The sequence below is a fragment of the Oncorhynchus nerka genome, linkage group LG27, assembly GCF_034236695.1.
Source record: "Oncorhynchus nerka isolate Pitt River linkage group LG27, Oner_Uvic_2.0, whole genome shotgun sequence".
Taxonomy (NCBI): Eukaryota; Metazoa; Chordata; class Actinopteri; order Salmoniformes; family Salmonidae; genus Oncorhynchus; species Oncorhynchus nerka.
The window spans coordinates 28,327,879-28,346,220 of NC_088422.1; the positions used below are offsets into that span (position 1 = coordinate 28,327,879).

At 43.7% G+C, this 18,342-nt stretch overlaps 1 protein-coding gene across 1 annotated transcript in view; it reads left to right on the top strand.

Moving 5' to 3' along the window:
* LOC115111529 (RIMS-binding protein 2-like) overlaps positions 1-18,342 on the top strand; it is a 51,645-nt gene that overhangs the window by 11,757 nt on the left and 21,546 nt on the right. Inside the window, 3 exon segments of the mRNA XM_065011529.1 lie at positions 270-349; positions 949-1,058; positions 7,230-8,297. Coding sequence (XP_064867601.1) covers positions 270-349; positions 949-1,058; positions 7,230-8,297 — 1,258 coding nt within the window.

Consider the following 18,342-nt stretch of genomic DNA (forward strand, 5'->3'; position numbering starts at 1 on the left):
TTGAAAGTCTAAGCTGAAGTCCCACTGAGGTGGAGATGTAGGACTGAGGAAACACAGTGATGCAGAAAGGCCTTTTCACACCCCATCCTATCTGTTTCCTTTTACTCTCCTCTGCTGGGAGGTTTGGCAGGTTTACCAAGTGTGTATAGGATATGTTTATAGGCTCTGCTATCATCCCACTGATTTCCACCATAGAAATGTCCACCATGAAAACAAAAATAAATGTAATTTGGTTGTTGCATCTCTCAAGGTTGGTTCTCTCTTATCAGATGGACAAAGAACTAAGCTCAACGACTAGGACCAAGAAGAGGTTCACAGGCAAGGTCCGTCTGTGCATCGCCCGGTACAGGTGAGAGGAGTGAGCAGCTTTGAGATGCCTTACACTACAGTGTTATATTAAAAATTAAAAATGCATCCCTGCACAGCACAGTGTTTTCCACCCACATTGTCCCACTGAGGTTGGAACTCACCTCTTAATAATGATGCAGTGCTATGCTCTCACCAAATAAAATGAACTGTCAGCTGAAATCATTGGAATCCCCTAGAACAAAGGCAAATACATGAATAGAACCCAGTGCTGTCCACCCCCACTGTCTCATTTAGCCTGTTGGAAAATTTAGTCTGTTGGAAAATGTTATATTTTATATGAGTTTTTTATTGCAGCACTCAGCAATTCCCCTATCACAGAGTTACACAAGGGTACTGCTACTGCAGTGTTTGTGGCAAAAATGTAACTGTGCTTGGATTTGTTTGGAATTGCTCGGATACTATTTAGCTAGTGTTTAATAATTGTCTCATTATGATCCTAGGTTTTGAACCTTTTTTAACCTGAATTCATCATCTAGCCTGAGATATTTGGACACATATCCACTTGTGTTTGGTTCAGAGGACCAACGCAGCAAGTTCATCAGCTTGATGCTATTGTACTCTACTCTTTCTTTCCCCCAGTTATAACCCCTGTAATGGGCCCAATGAGCATCCTGAGGCAGAGCTCCCCCTGGTGGCAGGGAAGTACCTTTACGTGTATGGGACCATGGATGATGACGGCTTCTATGAAGGTCTGATATCTCACTGTGTTTTACCCTCTCTCTCTTAAAAACCAATTCACATGATTTAAAAATAATTATTATTTCAGAGCAGAATGATTGTTGCTGCTAAGAGACAGCATGGATTATGGGATGTATTTACTGTATGGGCATTCGATGAGACGAGGATTAGGCAGTTGTGGATCAATCAGTGCTAATGTGGCTTTTACGATTGTCCTCTCTAGTCTTCACTGTACTTGGAGAGTTGTTGTTTATACTACTTACTATTCGTCACTGTGAGAGTTGTTGTTTATACTACTTACTACTCGTCACTGTGAGTTGTTGTTAATACTACTTACTACTCTTCACTGTGAGAGTTGTTGTTTATACTACTTACTGCTCGTCACTGAGAGAGTTGTTGTTTATACTACTTACTACTCATCACTGTGAGTTGTTGTTAATACTACTTACTACTCTTCACTGTGAGAGTTGTTGTTTATACTACTTACTGCTCGTCACTGAGAGAGTTGTTGTTTATACTACTTACTACTCGTCACTGTGAGAGTTGTTGTTTATACTACTTACTACTCTTCACTGTGAGAGTTGTTGTTTATACTACTTACTGCTCGTCACTGAGAGAGTTGTTGTTTATACTACTTACTACTCGTCACTGTGAGAGTTGTTGTTTATACTACTTACTGCTCTTCACTGAGAGAGTTGTTGTTTATACTACTTACTACTCTTCACTGTGAGAGTTGTTGTTTATACTACTTACAGCTCGTCACTGTGAGAGTTGTTGTTTATACTACTTACTACTCACCACTGTGAGTTGTTGTTAATACTACTTACTACTCTTCACTGTGAGAGTTGTTGTTTATACTACTTACTGCTCGTCACTGAGAGAGTTGTTGTTTATACTACTTACTACTCGTCACTGTGAGAGTTGTTGTTTATACTACTTACTACTCTTCACTGTGAGAGTTGTTGTTTATACTACTTACTGCTCGTCACTGAGAGAGTTGTTGTTTATACTACTTACTACTCGTCACTGTGAGAGTTGTTGTTTATACTACTTACTGCTCTTCACTGAGAGAGTTGTTGTTTATACTACTTACTACTCTTCACTGTGAGAGTTGTTGTTTATACTACTTACAGCTCGTCACTGTGAGAGTTGTTGTTTATACTACTTACTACTCGTCACTGTGAGAGTTGTTGTTTATACTACTTACTGCTCTTCACTGTGAGTTGTTGTTTATACTACTTACTGCTCTTCACTGTGAGAGTTGTTGTTTATACTACTTACTACTCGTCACTGTGAGAGTTGTTGTTTATACTACTTACTGCTCTTCACTAACATTTAACATTTACATTTAAGTCATTTAGCAGACGCTCTTATCAGAGTTGTTGTTTATACTACTTACTGCTCTTCACTGTGAGAGTTGTTGTTTATACTACTTACTACTCGTCACTGTGAGAGTTGTTGTTTATACTACTTACTGCTCTTCACTGAGAAAGTTGTTGTTTATACTACTTACTGCTCTTCACTGTGAGAGTTGTTGTTTATACTACTTACTACTCTTCACTGTGAGAGTTGTTGTTTATACTACTTACTACTCTTCACTGTGAGAGTTGTTGTTAATACTACTTACTGCTCGTCACTGTGAGAGTTGTTGTTTATACTACTTACTACTCTTCACTGTGAGTTGTTGTTAATACTACTTACAGCTCGTCACTGTGAGAGTTGTTGTTTATACTACTTACTACTCGTCACTGTGAGAGTTGTTGTTAATACTACTTACTGCTCGTCACTGTGAGAGTTGTTGTTTATACTACTTACTACTCTTCACTGTGAGAGTTGTTGTTAATACTACTTACAGCTCGTCACTGTGAGAGTTGTTGTTTATACTACTTACTGCTCTTCACTGTGAGAGTTGTTGTTTATACTACTTACTACTCTTCACTGTGAGAGTTGTTGTTAATACTACTTACTGCTCTTCACTGTGAGAGTTGTTGTTTATACTACTTACTACTCGTCACTGTGAGAGTTGTTGTTAATACTACTTACAGCTCGTCACTGTGAGAGTTGTTGTTTATACTACTTACTACTCTTCACTGTGAGAGTTGTTGTTTATACTACTTACTGCTCGTCACTGAGAGAGTTGTTGTTTATACTACTTACTACTCGTCACTGTGAGAGTTGTTGTTTATACTACTTACTACTCTTCACTGTGAGAGTTGTTGTTTATACTACTTACTGCTCGTCACTGAGAGAGTTGTTGTTTATACTACTTACTACTCGTCACTGTGAGAGTTGTTGTTTATACTACTTACTACTCGTCACTGTGAGAGTTGTTGTTTATACTACTTACAGCTCGTCACTGTGAGAGTTGTTGTTTATACTACTTACTGCTCTTCACTGTGAGAGTTGTTGTTTATACTACTTACTGCTCTTCACTGTGAGAGTTGTTGTTTATACTACTTACTACTCGTCACTGTGAGAGTTGTTGTTAATACTACTTACTGCTCGTCACTGTGAGAGTTGTTGTTTATACTACTTACTACTCTTCACTGTGAGAGTTGTTGTTTATACTACTTACTACTCTTCACTGTGAGAGTTGTTGTTTATACTACTTACTACTCTTCACTGTGAGAGTTGTTGTTTATACTACTTACTACTCTTCACTGTGAGAGTTGTTGTTAATACTACTTACTGCTCGTCACTGTGAGAGTTGTTGTTTATACTACTTACTACTCTTCACTGTGAGAGTTGTTGTTTATACTACTTACTACTCGTCACTGTGAGAGTTGTTGTTAATACTACTTACTACTCTTCACTGTGAGAGTTGTTGTTTATACTACTTACTACTCTTCACTGTGAGAGTTGTTGTTTATACTACTTACTACTCTTCACTGTGAGAGTTGTTGTTAATACTACTTACTACTCGTCACTGTGAGAGTTGTTGTTTATACTACTTACTACTCTTCACTGTGAGAGTTGTTGTTTATACTACTTACTGCTCGTCACTGAGAGAGTTGTTGTTTATACTACTTACTACTCGTCACTGTGAGAGTTGTTGTTTATACTACTTACTACTATTCACTGTGAGAGTTGTTGTTTATACTACTTACTGCTCGTCACTGAGAGAGTTGTTGTTTATACTACTTACTACTCCTCACTGTGAGAGTTGTTGTTTATACTACTTACTGCTCTTCACTGAGAGAGTTGTTGTTTATACTACTTACTACTCGTCACTGTGAGAGTTGTTGTTTATACTACTTACTACTCTTCACTGTGAGAGTTGTTGTTTATACTACTTACTGCTCGTCACTGTGAGAGTTGTTGTTAATACTACTTACAGCTCGTCACTGTGAGAGTTGTTGTTTATACTACTTACTACTCGTCACTGTGAGAGTTGTTGTTAATACTACTTACTACTCGTCACTGTGAGTTGTTGTTTATACTACTTACTACTCGTCACTGTGAGTTGTTGTTTATACTACTTACTACTCTTCACTGTGAGAGTTGTTGTTTATACTACCTACTACTCTTCACTGTGAGAGTTGTTGTTTATACTACTTACTACTCTTCACTGTGAGAGTTGTTGTTTATACTACTTACTACTCGTCACTGTGAGAGTTGTTGTTTATACTACTTACTACTCGTCACTGTGAGAGTTGTTGTTTATACTACTTACTACTCGTCACTGTGAGAGTTGTTGTTTATACTACTTACTACTCTTCACTGTGAGAGTTGTTGTTTATACTACTTACTGCTCGTCACTGTGAGAGTTGTTGTTTATACTACTTACTACTCGTCACTGTGAGTTGTTGTTTATACTACTTACTACTCGTCACTGTGAGAGTTGTTGTTAATACTACTTACAGCTCGTCACTGTGAGAGTTGTTGTTTATACTACTTACTACTCGTCACTGTGAGAGTTGTTGTTAATACTACTTACTACTCGTCACTGTGAGTTGTTGTTTATACTACTTACTACTCGTCACTGAGAGTTGTTGTTATACTACTTACAGCTCGTCACTGTGAGAGTTGTTGTTTATACTACTTACTACTCGTCACTGTGAGAGTTGTTGTTTATACTACTTACTACTCGTCACTGTGAGAGTTGTTGTTAATACTACTTACTACTCGTCACTGTGAGAGTTGTTGTTTATACTACTTACTACTCTTCACTGTGAGAGTTGTTTATACTACTTACTGCTCGTCACTGTGAGAGTTGTTAATACCACTTACTGCTCTTCACTGTGAGAGTTGTTAATACCACTTACTGCTCTTCACTGTGAGAGTTGTTAATACCACTTACTGCTCTTCACTGTGAGAGTTGTAGTTAATACTACTTACTGCTCTTCACTTTGACAGTTGTTTACACTACTTACTGCTCTTCACTGTGAGAGTTGTTGTTAATACTACTTACTGCTCGTCACTGTGAGAGTTGTTGTTAATACTACTTACTGCTCGTCACTGTGAGAGTTGTTGTTAATACTACTTACTGCTCGTCACTGTGAGAGTTGTTGTTTATACTACTTACTGCTCTTCACTGTGAGAGTTGTTTATACTACTCACTGCTCGTCACTGTAAGAGTTGTTAATACTACTTACTGCTCGTCACTGTGAGAGTTGTTGTTAATACTACTTACTGCTCGTCACTGTGAGTTGTTAATACCACTTACTGCTCGTCACTGTGAGAGTTGTTAATACTACTTACTACTCTTCACTGTGAGAGTTGTTAATACTACTTACTGCTCGTCACTGTGAGAGTTGTTAATAATACTTACTGCTCGTCACTGTGAGAGTTGTTGTTAATACTACTTACTGCTCTTCACTGTGAGAGTTGTTAATACTACTTACTGCTAGTCACTGTGAGTTGTTAATACCACTTACTGCTCGTCACTGTGAGAGTTGTTAATACTACTTACTGCTCTTCACTGTGAGAGTTGTTAATACTACTTACTGCTCGTCACTGTGAGAGTTGTTAATACTACTTACTGCTCGTCACTGTGAGAGTTGTTGTTAATACTACTTACTGCTCTTCACTGTGAGAGTTGTTAATACTACTTACTGCTCGTCACTGTGAGTTGTTAATACCACTTACTGCTCGTCACTGTGAGAGTTGTTAATACTACTTACTGCTCTTCACTGTGAGAGTTGTTAATACTACTTACTGCTCGTCACTGTGAGAGTTGTTAATACCACTTACTGCTCGTCACTGTGAGAGTTGTTAATACTACTTACTGCTCGTCACTGTGAGAGTTGTTAATACTACTTCCTGCTCTTCACTGTGAGAGTTGTTAATACTACTTACTGCTCTTCACTGTGAGAGTTGTTAATACTACTTACTGCTCTTCACTGTGAGAGTTGTTAATACTACTTACTGCTCGTCACTGTGAGAGTTGTTAATACTACTTACTGCTCGTCACTGTGAGAGTTGTTAATACTACTTACTGCTCTTCACTGTGAGAGTTGTTTATACTACTTACTGCTCGTTGTAACGCTCAATGAGTGAATGGGTGTGGAGTCAGGCGCAGAGAGCAAAGGATGCGGGAAAAAACACGCTTTAATGTCCAAAATCAAAAAGAACAAAATAGTTATACCCAACACAGGCGTAACTATTACTACAATAAGTACCCTTAGGTAAAAAATACCATGACAGCGAGAAAACCCAACAAAACACTAACACCTCTCACAAATACAGAAGAACAAGCCTGCACAAACTTAAATAACACCACCCTAACAACCAAACAATGAACAGGTGAAAACAATTAGACAAAACCAAACGAACACGGAACAAAGGATCGATGGCAGCTAGTAGACCGGCGACGACGACCGCCGAGCGCCATCCGAACATGAAGGGGAGCCACCTTCGGTAACATTCGTGACACTCGTCACTGTGAGAGTTGTTAATACTACTTACTGCTCGTCACTGTGAGAGTTGTTAATACTACTTAATGGTCGTCACTGTGAGAGTTGTTAATACTACTTACTGCTCGTCACTGTGAGAGTTGTTAATACTACTTAATGGTTGTCACTGTGAGAGTTGTAGTTAATACTACTTACTGCTCTTCACTGTGAGAGTTGTTTATACTACTTACTGCTCGTCACTGTGAGAGTTGTTAATACTACTTGCTGCTTTTCACTGTGAGTGTTGTTGTTAATAGTAATACTTACTGCTTTCTCTCTGTTCCTCAGGAGAGCTGCTGGATGGACAGCAGGGACTTGTCCCTTCCAACTTTGTGGACTTTGTTAAGGATGAGAAGATGCCCTCTGCTCAGCACAGGGACGGGGCCAAAGAGTCAGGCTACCTCAGTAGTAACCACAGCAGCCTGGGCTCCACAGGGCTGGGCAGCATGGGCCTGAGCAGCATCAGCAGCCTGCTGTCTGACAGTAAACTGGACCTGGGCCCTAGCCTTGATAGAAACCTGGAGAGAAATCTTGAGAGAAACCTGGGGAGCAACCTCAGTTCCACTCTGGGTTCCACTCACGGTTCCACTCTGGGCAGCCACATGGGTTCCACTCTGGGTTCCACTCACGGTTCCAGTCACGGTTCCACTGGACTGGGTTCCAGTCTGAGCAGCACTCTGACCAGCCTGGGCAGCAGTAGTCTGGGCATGGACTTCCTGGGCTCCATGGGTTCCTGCAGCAATGGGACAGGGACCCTGGATGTCAGCATTGACGAGATTGGTGAAAATATTGTGCCTTACCCTCGCCGTATCAATCTGATCAAACAGCTGGCCAAGAGTGTGATCGTGTGCTGGGACCCTCCGGTGGTGCCGCCCGGCTGGGGCTCCATCAGTGGCTACAACGTCCTGGTGGACAAGGAGGTGAGGATGAGCGTGCCCTTTGGGGGCAAGACAAAGTCGCTTATCGAGAAACTTAACCTGGCCACCAATACCTACCGCATCTCGGTACAGAGCATCACAGAGCGGGGCCCGTCTGACGAGCTGCGCTGCACTCTACTAGTGGGGAAGGATGTGGTGGTGGCTCCTTACTATCTGAGGGTAGACAACATCACACAGGTCTCTGCTGAGCTCTCCTGGCAGCCTAGCAACAGCAACTACAGCCACACCATCTTCCTGAACGAGGCTGAGTATGACATGGTGAAGGCAGGGGCCTACAAGTACCAGTTCTTCCAACTGAAGCCCATGACCGTTTACAAGGTGAAGGCCGTGGCGCGGACACACCAGATACCTTGGCAGATGCCCCTGGAGCACAGGGACAAGAGGGAGATCTCTGTGGAGTTCTGCACCCAGCCTGCAGGTCAGCCCACCTACTATCTCTCCCTTTCTCCCATCATTAAAACCAGTGGAGGCTGCTGAGGGGAGGACGGCTCATAATAATGGCTGGAATGCAGTGAATGGTTATCAAAACCAATGTAAACCACGTGTTCGATGTGTTTGATATCATTCCATTTATGCCGTTCCAGCCATTACTATGAGCCGTCCTCCTCTCAGCAGCCTCCACTGGTTAAAACACACACTTAGTCATCAGGTGGCATTTTGCATAATTGTAAATGCTTTCCGGTCTCCCAAAGAGGTGTACTCAGCATAACTGGCCTGGTTGTTTGTCTCTTCAGGGTGCATTGAGCATGCAGTGCAATTGTAGTTAGTTCCTGCTGCTTCTGCTGCCTCTTGTATATGCAGCCTGCACAGTCGTATACTTTCACTGTGTTCTCCTGCTTTCAAAACCATTTCTGGCTAAAAAGCCTTTGGCAATTTGGCGTAAACACAGCAATCTATTTACTTTAGCTCTGACAAGCTTTGAGCCTATTATATTTACAACCTTGTACCTGACAGACATCTAAAGGCTCGTTTTTATATTTCTCAGTCACTTTTTTTGATTGCCTTCAAGGATTTGTGTGTGCTGGCTTTGATAAGAGAGGCGCACGCTAAAGATGGAGGGGGAAAAGAAGTGTGATGAATAGACATCCAGGGAGCGTTTGCTGCAGAAGGCTGCATATTATCAGAGGACGAGAGTGAAAACCGAGTCAGAGGATGAGAGTAAAACCGAGTCGGTAGGGGAGAAAGAGAGAAACTCTAGATGCCTAATGTGTGTAAATAGTGTATGTTCTGTAGCTCTGTGTGACTGGTCTCCCCTGAGACCCCATACAGCTCTACACACCATGAGAGAGAGAGAGAGAGAGAGAGAGAGAGAGAGAGAGAGAGAGAAGGGAGTGAAGAGAGAGAAAGAGAACGCACAGTCTTTACTATACATACAGTCTGCCAGCGCCCTTAAACCCACTGGCTGCTAGGTTTAACTTTTCAACCACTTATAAAGAACACTACCAATGATTTCCCTCTGTTGTCTGGACATTAGTAATAAGTGTTAATCAAAAAAAGAAAATCAATTTGTGTTTAAAATAATGACTTAAGAACAAGCTTGCGAACTCCCAACTGTACATTTACTCAACCTTGAAATGAATTGAGCTGACCTGAATGTACTGACTAGCCCTGCTGTGTGTGAGTGACTGCTTGAGTCTAATGGAAGGGCAGAGGTCAGGAAGAGGTGAGAGGGGGGAGACAGGACAGAACAGGACAGGAAGGACAGCTGTACTGGGAGCTTTATGTGTTTAGGCAGCAGCAACAGGGAGGGGACTTATTACTGGGAACACACTGGGCATTTATCTTATCAAGCTCCACCATCACATTGTGAGGTTAAGACAGCATTGGAGATGCTTTCAATTATTGGAAATTGACCTTGTTCCTGTGGATGAAGTCACCAATTACATGACCCACTTCGTGCCCTCCGCCTAGCCAGTCCAGTTGACTGGAATATGTTGCTCATGTTGAGAACAAAGATGGTTAGAAATAACTGGATGTATCATGCAACCAAAACATCATACAAGGGTTCATACAAGGGTTCATACAAGGGTTTGTACAAGGGTTACTCCTACTGGTTTTTATCTGCATGAATTTTAATAGATGGAAGGGTTTCACTGAGATGATTTAAATGCACATTTGAGCCCTCACTGACACTCATGCTTTATAATATTCATAGTTGAATTACTAAAACAGCTGAGTGCTCAGAATACTCAGAATGTCTACTGCTGAATCCTCCTCTTCAGAAAGGAGTAGCTATATCTCTGCTGACACTCATCTAGTGGTGAAATGTGATTTAAGATGTATTGATGCACATTCTCAGACTGCTCTGCTCTGGGTGCCTTCTACTCTGAACTTCACTGCTCTGCTTTGAATTTCACTGCTCTGATCTCCACTGCTCTGCTCTGATCTCCACTGTTCTGCTTTGAATTTCACTGCTCTGCTCTGATTTTCACTGCTCTGCTCTGATCTTCACCGCTCTGCTCTGACTTTCACTGCTCTGCTCTGATCTCCACTGCTCTGCTGTGATCTCCACTGATCTGCTCTGATCTCCACTGCTCTGCTTTGAATTTCACTGCTCTGCTCTATTTTTCACTGCTTTGTTCTGACCTTCACTGCTCTGTTCTGCTCTTCACTGCTCTGTTCTGCTCTTCACTGCTCTGCTCTGACCTTCACTGCTTTACTCTGATCTTCTCTGATTTTCACTGCTCTGATCTTCTCTGATTTTCACTGCTCTGCTCTGATCTTCACTGCTCTGCTCTAATCTTCTCTGCTCTGATCGTCACTGCTCTGTACTTCACTGCTCTTCTCTGCTCTGGTCTTCTCTGCTCTGCTCTTCACTGCTCTGCTATGACCTTCTCTGCTCTGCTCTTCACTGCTCTGCTCTGACTTTCACTGCTTTACTCTGATCTTCTCTTCTCTGCTCTGCTCTTCACTGCTCTGCTCTGATTTTCACTGCTCTTCACTGCTCTGCTCCGCTCTACTCTACTGTGCCCTCTACTCTGCTCAACTCTGCTCTGTTCTCTACTCCACTCTTTACTGCTCTGCTCTTTACTGCTCTGCTCAGAGATAATGCTGAATGGGTGTGTGTATGTGTGCGTGTTTTTTTCTGTGTGTGTGTGTGGTGTGTGTGTGTGTGTGTGTGTGTGTGTGTGTGTGTCTCTCTGCGGGGCACTGGCAGCTCAGCACAGATGGGCCCTGTTGATTTAGCATGCAGCAGAGCAGAGGTAGAGGGACTGTGAAAACCAACCTGACTGTCTCTGGCTGTTCTGAGGAATATTTGGACAGAAATCCTGACAGCATGATAATGTTACACCCATAGACATACATATGTAGACATGCTGTAGTGGACACAAACATACACACCACGGGCTATGGTACATACGGTACCCACACCTGAAGCATTACTTACATACATACATACATGCATTTAAAATATATATATATATATATATATTTCACCTTTATTTAACCAGGTAGGCCAGTTCTCATTTACAACTGCGACCTGGCCAAGATAAAGCAAAGCAGTGTGACACAATACAACAACACATAAACAAATGTACAGTCAATAACACAATAGAAAATTCTATATACAGTGTGTGCAAATGGCGTAAGGAGGTAAGGCAATAAATAAGCCAGAGTAGAGAAGTAATTACAATTTAGCAAGTTAACACTGGAGTGATAGATGAGCAGATGATGATGTGCAAGTAGAAATACTGGAAATACTGGTGTGCAAAAAAGTAAATAAAACAATATGGGGATGAGGTAGGTAGTTGGATGGGCTAATTACAGATGGGCTGTGTACAGCTGCAGCGATCGGTAAGCTGCACAGATTGCTGACGCTTAAAGTTAGTGAGGGAGATATAAGTCTCCAACGTCAGTGATTTTTGCAATTCTTTCCAGTCATTGGCAGTAGAGAGCTGGAAGGAAAGGCAGCCAAAGGAGGTGTTGGCTTTGAGGATGACCAGTGAGATATACCTGCTGGAGCGCCTGCTACGCGTGGGTGTTGTTATGGTGACCAGTGAGCTGAGATAAGGCGGAGCTTTACCTAGCAGAGACTTATAGATGACATGGAGCCAGTGGGTCTGGCTGCGAATATGTAGCGAGGGCCAGCCGACGAGAAAATACAGGTCGCAGTGGTGGGTGGTATATGGGGCTTTGGAGGCTATTTTGTAAATTACACCGCCAAAGTTGAGGATTGGTAGGATAGTCAGTTTTACGAGGGTATGTTTGGCAGCGTGAGTGAAGGAGGCTTTGTTGCGAAATAGGAAGCCAATTCTAGATTTCATTTTGGATCGGAGATGTTTAATGTGAGTCTGGAAGGAGAGTTTCCAGTCTAGCCAGACACCTAGGTATGTGTAGTTGTCCACATATTCTAAGTCAGAACCGTCCAGAGTAGTGATGCTAGTCGGGCGGGCGGGTGTGGCCAGCGATCGGTTGAAGAGCATGCATTTAGTTTGTGGTGTTGTATGGTATTGAACTCGTTTGGAGGTTTGTTAACACCGTGAAGGGTCAGACGTATACAGAATGGTGTTGTCTGTGTAGAGGTGGATCAAGGAATCACCTGTAGCAAGAGCGACATCGTTGATATATACAGAAAAAAGAGTCGGGCCGAGAATTTAACCCTGTGGTATCACCATAGAGACTGACAGAGGTCTGGACAACAGGCCGTCTGATTTGACAGACTGAACTATGTCTGAGAGGTAGTTGGTGAACCAGACGAGGCAGTCATTTGAGAAACCAAGGCTGTTCAGTCTGCCGATAAGAATGTGGTGATTGACAGAGTCGAAAGCCTTTTATCGACGGCGGTTATGATATCGTTTAGTACCTTGAGCGTGGCTGAGGTGCACCCGTGACCAGCTCGGAAACCGGATTGCACAGCGGAGGGCGCCGACAGAGATGGCCGCCTCGCTTCGCGTTCCTAGGAAACTATGCAGTTTTTAGTTTTTTTTACGTGTTATTTCTTACATTAGTACCCCAGGTCATCTTAGGTTTCATTACATACAGTCGAGAAGAACTACTGAATATAAGATCAGCGTCAACTCACCATCAGTACGACCAAGAATATGTTTTTCGCGATGCGGATCCTGTGTTCTGCCTTACAAACAGGACAACGGAATGGATTCCATGCAGCGACCCAAAAAAACGACTCCGAAAAAGAGGGAAACGAGGCGGTCGTCTGGTCAGACTCTGGAGACGGGCACACCGTGCACCACTCCCTAGCATTCTTCTTGCCAATGTCCAGTCTCTTGACAACAAGGTTGATGAAATCCGAGCAAGGGTAGCATTCCAGAGGGACATCAGAGACTGTAACGTTCTTTGCTTCACGGAAACATGGCTCACTGGAGAGACGCTATCCGAGGCGGTGCAGCCAACGGGTTTCTCCACGCATCGCGCCGACAGAAATAAACATCTTTCTGGTAAGAAGAGGGGCGGGGGCGTATGCCTCATGACTAACGAGACATGGTGTGATGAAAGAAACATACAGGAACTCAAATCCTTCTGTTCACCTGATTTAGAATTCCTCACAATCAAATGTAGACCGCATTATCTACCAAGAGAATTCTCTTCGATTATAATCACAGCCGTATATATCCCCCCAAGCAGACACATCGATGGCTCTGAACGAACTTTATTTAACTCTTTGCAAACTGGAAACCATTTATCCGGAGGCTGCATTCATTGTAGCTGGGGATTTTAACAAGGCTAATCTGAAAACAAGACTCCCTAAATTTTATCAGCATATCGATTGCGCAAGCAGGGGTGGAGAAACCTTGGATCATTGTTACTCTAACTTCCGCGACGCATATAAGGCCCTGCCCCGCCCCCCTTTCGGAAAAGCTGACCACGACTCCATTTTGTTGATCCCTGCCTACAGACAGAAACTAAAACAAGAGGCTCCCACGCTGAGGTCTGTCCAACGCTGGTCCGACCAAGCTGACTCCACACTCCAAGACTGCTTCCATCACGTGGACTGGGATATGTTTCGTATTGCGTCAGATAACAATATTGACGAATACGCTGATTCGGTGTGCGAGTTCATTAGAACGTGCGTTGAAGATGTTGTTCCCATAGCAACGATTAAAACATTCCCTAACCAGAAACCGTGGATTGATGGCAGCATTCGCGTGAAACTGAAAGCGCGAACCACTGCTTTTAATCAGGGCAAGGTGTCTGGTAACATGACCGAATACAAACAGTGCAGCTATTCCCTCCGCAAGGCTATCAAACAAGCTAAGCGTCAGTACAGAGACAAAGTAGAATCTCAATTCAACGGCTCAGACACAAGAGGCATGTGGCAGGGTCCACAGTCAATCACGGACTACAAGAAGAAATCCAGCCCAGTCACGGACCAGGATGTCTTGCTCCCAGGCAGACTAAATAACTTTTTTGCCCACTTTGAGGACAATACAGTGCTACTGACACGGCCTGCAACGAAAACATGCGGTCTCTCCTTCACTGCAGCCGAGGTGAGTAAGACATTTAAACGTGTTAACCCTCGCAAGGCTGCAGGCCCAGACGGCATCCCCAGCCGCGCCCTCAGAGCATGCGCAGACCAGCTGGCCGGTGTGTTTACGGACATATTCAATCAATCCCTATACCAGTCTGCTGTTCCCACATGCTTCAAGAGGGCCACCATTGTTCCTGTTCCCAAGAAAGCTAAGGTAACTGAGCTAAACGACTACCGCCCCGTAGCACTCACTTCCGTCATCATGAAGTGCTTTGAGAGACTAGTCAAGGACCATATCACCTCCACCCTACCTGACACCCTAGACCCACTCCAATTTGCTTACCGCCCAAATAGGTCCACAGACGATGCAATCTCAACCACACTGCACACTGCCCTAACCCATCTGGACAAGAGGAATACCTATGTGAGAATGCTGTTCATCGACTACAGCTCGACATTCAACACCGTAGTACCCTCCAAGCTCGTCATCAAGCTCGAGACCCTGGGTCTCGACCCCGCCCTGTGCAACTGGGTACTGGACCCCAGGTGGTGAGGGTAGGCAACAACATCTCCTCCCCGCTTATCCTCAACACTGGGGCCCCACAAGGGTGCGTTCTGAGCTCTCTCCTGTACTCCCCGTTCACCCACGACTGCGTGGCCACGCACGCCTCCAACTCAATCATCAAGTTTGAGGACGACACAACAGTGGTAGGCTTGATTACCAACAACGACGAGATGGCCTAAGGGGGAGGTGAGGGCCCTCGGAGTGTGGTGTCAGGAAAATAACCTCACACTCAACGTCAACAAAACTAAGGAGATGATTGTGGACGTCAGGAAACAGCAGAGGGAACACCCCCCTATCCACATCGATGGAACAGTAGTGGAGAGGGTAGCAAGTTTTAAGTTCCTCGGCATACACCTCACAGACAAACTGAATTGGTCCACTCACACAGACAGCATCGTGAAGAAGGCGCAGTAGCACCTCTTCAACCTCAGGAGGCTGAAGAAATTTGGCTTGTCACCAAAAGCACTCACAAACTTCTACAGATGCACAATCGAGAGCATCCTGGCGGGCTGTATCACCGCCTGGTACGGCAACTGCTCCGCCCTCAACCGTAAGGCTCTCCAGAGGGTAGTGAGGTCTACACAATGCATCACCGGGGGCAAACTACCTGCCCTCCAGGACACCTACACCACCCGATGTTACAGGAAGGCCATAAAGATCATCAAGGACATCAACCACCCGAGCCACTGCCTGTTCACCCCGCTATCATCCAGAAGGCGAGGTCAGTACAGGTGCATCAAAGCTGGGACCGAGAGACTGAAAAACAGCTTCTATCTCAAGGCCATCAGACTGTTAAACAGCCACCACTAACATTGAGTGGCTGCTGCCAACACACTGACACTGACTCATCTCCAGCCACTTTAATAATGGGAATTGATGGGAAATGATGTAAATATATCACTAGCCACTTTAAACAATGCTACCTTATATAATGTTACTTACCCTACATTATTCATCTCATATGCATACGTATATACTGTACTCTATATCATCGACTGCATCCTTATGTAATACATGTATCACTAGCCACTTTAACTATGCCACTTTGTTTACATACTCATCTCATATGTATATACTGTACTCGATACCATCTACTGTATCTTGCCTATGCTGCCCTGTACCATCACTCATTCATATATCCTTATGTACATATTCTTTATCCCCTTACACTGTGTATAAGACAGTAGTTTAGGAATTGTTAGTTAGATTACTTGTTGGTTATTACTGCATTGTCGGAACTAGAAGCACAAGCATTTCGCTACACTCGCATTAACATCTGCTAACCATGTGTATGTGACAAATAAAATTTGATTTGATTTGATTTGATTTGAGAAGGTACGGTGGGATTCGAAATGGTCAGTGATCTATTTGTTAACTTGGCTTTCGAAGAATTTAGAAAGGCAGGGCAGGATGGATATAGGTCTATAACAGTTTGGGTCTAGAGTGTCACCCCCTGTGAAGAGGGGGATGACCGTGGCAGCTTTCCAATCTTTAATAATCTCAGACGAAACGAAAGAGAGGTTGAACAGACTGGTAATAGGGGTTGCAACAATGGCGGCAGATCATTTTAGAAAGAGAGGGTCCAGATTGTCTAGCCCAGCTGATTTGTACGGGTCCAGGTTTTGCAGCTCTTTCAGAACATCTTCTATCTGGCTTTGGGAGAAGGAGAAGCTGGGGAGGCTTGGGCAAGTAGCTGCAGGGCAAGTAGCTGCAGGGGATGCAGAGCAGTTGGCTGGGGTTGGGGTAGTCAGGAGGAAAGCAAGGCCAGCCATAGAGAAATGCTTATTTAAATTCCCGATTTTCGTGGATTTATCGGTGGTGACAGTGTTTCCCCACCTCAGTGCAGTGGGCAGCTGGGAGGAGGTGCTCTTATTCTCCATGGACTTTACTATGTCCCAAAACCTTTTGGAGTTACAGGATGCAAATTTCTGTTTGAAAAAGCTAGCCTTTGCTTTCCTAACTGACTGCGTGTATTGGTTCCTGACTTCCCTAAAAAGTTGCATATCGTGGGGACTATTTGATGCTAGTGCAGTCCGCCACAGGATGTTTTTCTCCTCGAACCAGGGACCCTCTGCACACAGACAACAGTCACCCTCAAAGCATCATTACCCATTTCACCACAAAAGCCATGGCCCTTGCAGAGCAAGGGGAACAACTACTTCAAGGTCTCAGAGTGAGTGACAGCACCAATCGAAACGCTATTAACGCGAACCCTGCTAACTAGCTAGCCATTTCACATCCGTTACACTCACCCCCTTTTGACCACCTCCTTTTCCGCAGCAACCAGTGATCTGGGTCAACAGCATCAATGTAACAGCATAGCTTCCGTCCCTCTCCTCGCCCCTGCTGGGGCTCGAACCAGGGACCCTCTGCACACATCAACAACTGACACCCGCGAAGCATCGTTACCCATCACGCCACAAAAGCCTACTTCAAGGTCCCGGAGCGAACAACTACTTCAAGGTCTCAGAGCGAGTGACATCACCAATTGAAACGCTATTAGCGCGCACCCCGCTAACTAGCTAGCCATTTCACATCGGTTACACTGGTCAAGGCCAGTCAGGTCTGGAGTGAACCAAGGGCTATATCTGTTCTTAGTTCTACATTTTTTGAAATGGTCATGCTTATTTAAGATGGTGAGGAAATTACTTTTAAAGAACGACCAGGCATCCTCTACTGACGGGATGAGGTTAATATCCTTCCAGGATACTCTGGCCAGGTCGATTAGAAAGGCCTGCTCGCAGAAGTGTTTTAGGGAGAACCCAATCGAACAAGGGAGAAACCATGTACATACATACATGCATACATACATACATACTGTACAAGCCCATCCTCCCCAATTAAGGTGCCACCAACCTCCTGTGACACACACACACACATCCCTCGATTATGTGTAGTACTTGTCCATCATGAGGTTGCTACAACCTAGCCTATGAATTAAAGTTTACAGCGTAGTTGCACAGGTCGAGAGAAATTTGAGTAATCAAGGTAACAGACATTGACACATTGAATACCGCCTTGCACACGCTTGCCTGCATCTAGCTGATCAAGAGTGTAATCGTTAGTCCAACAGTTGCAAATTAGATTTTCTATTGGACAAATTCAGGTATGTTTATCCCCGTTTCGTTCCGTTTACTTCCATTAAAGAAACATTTTTCAACAGAATCGTCAGAATGTATACACACCTGATCCCACACAAACACGGTTAACTTTCATTGCATCCACATACAAACAGCATGATCCCTTTGATCGTTGTATAATTCCTTGCATCTACGTACTCTCCTCCTCTCACCTTTTTCCTTCACTTGTGGACTTCAGTGTACAACACATCAGCTGTCTGTGGCCTGGAGAAAACACCTTTCCAAGCAAAAACCTTCATATCATACCTGCTAACTGCTATACACAGCCTACATTGTTGTCACCATATTAGCTAAAGTCATAGTCAACATAGCTACTAGAACTGACATATTA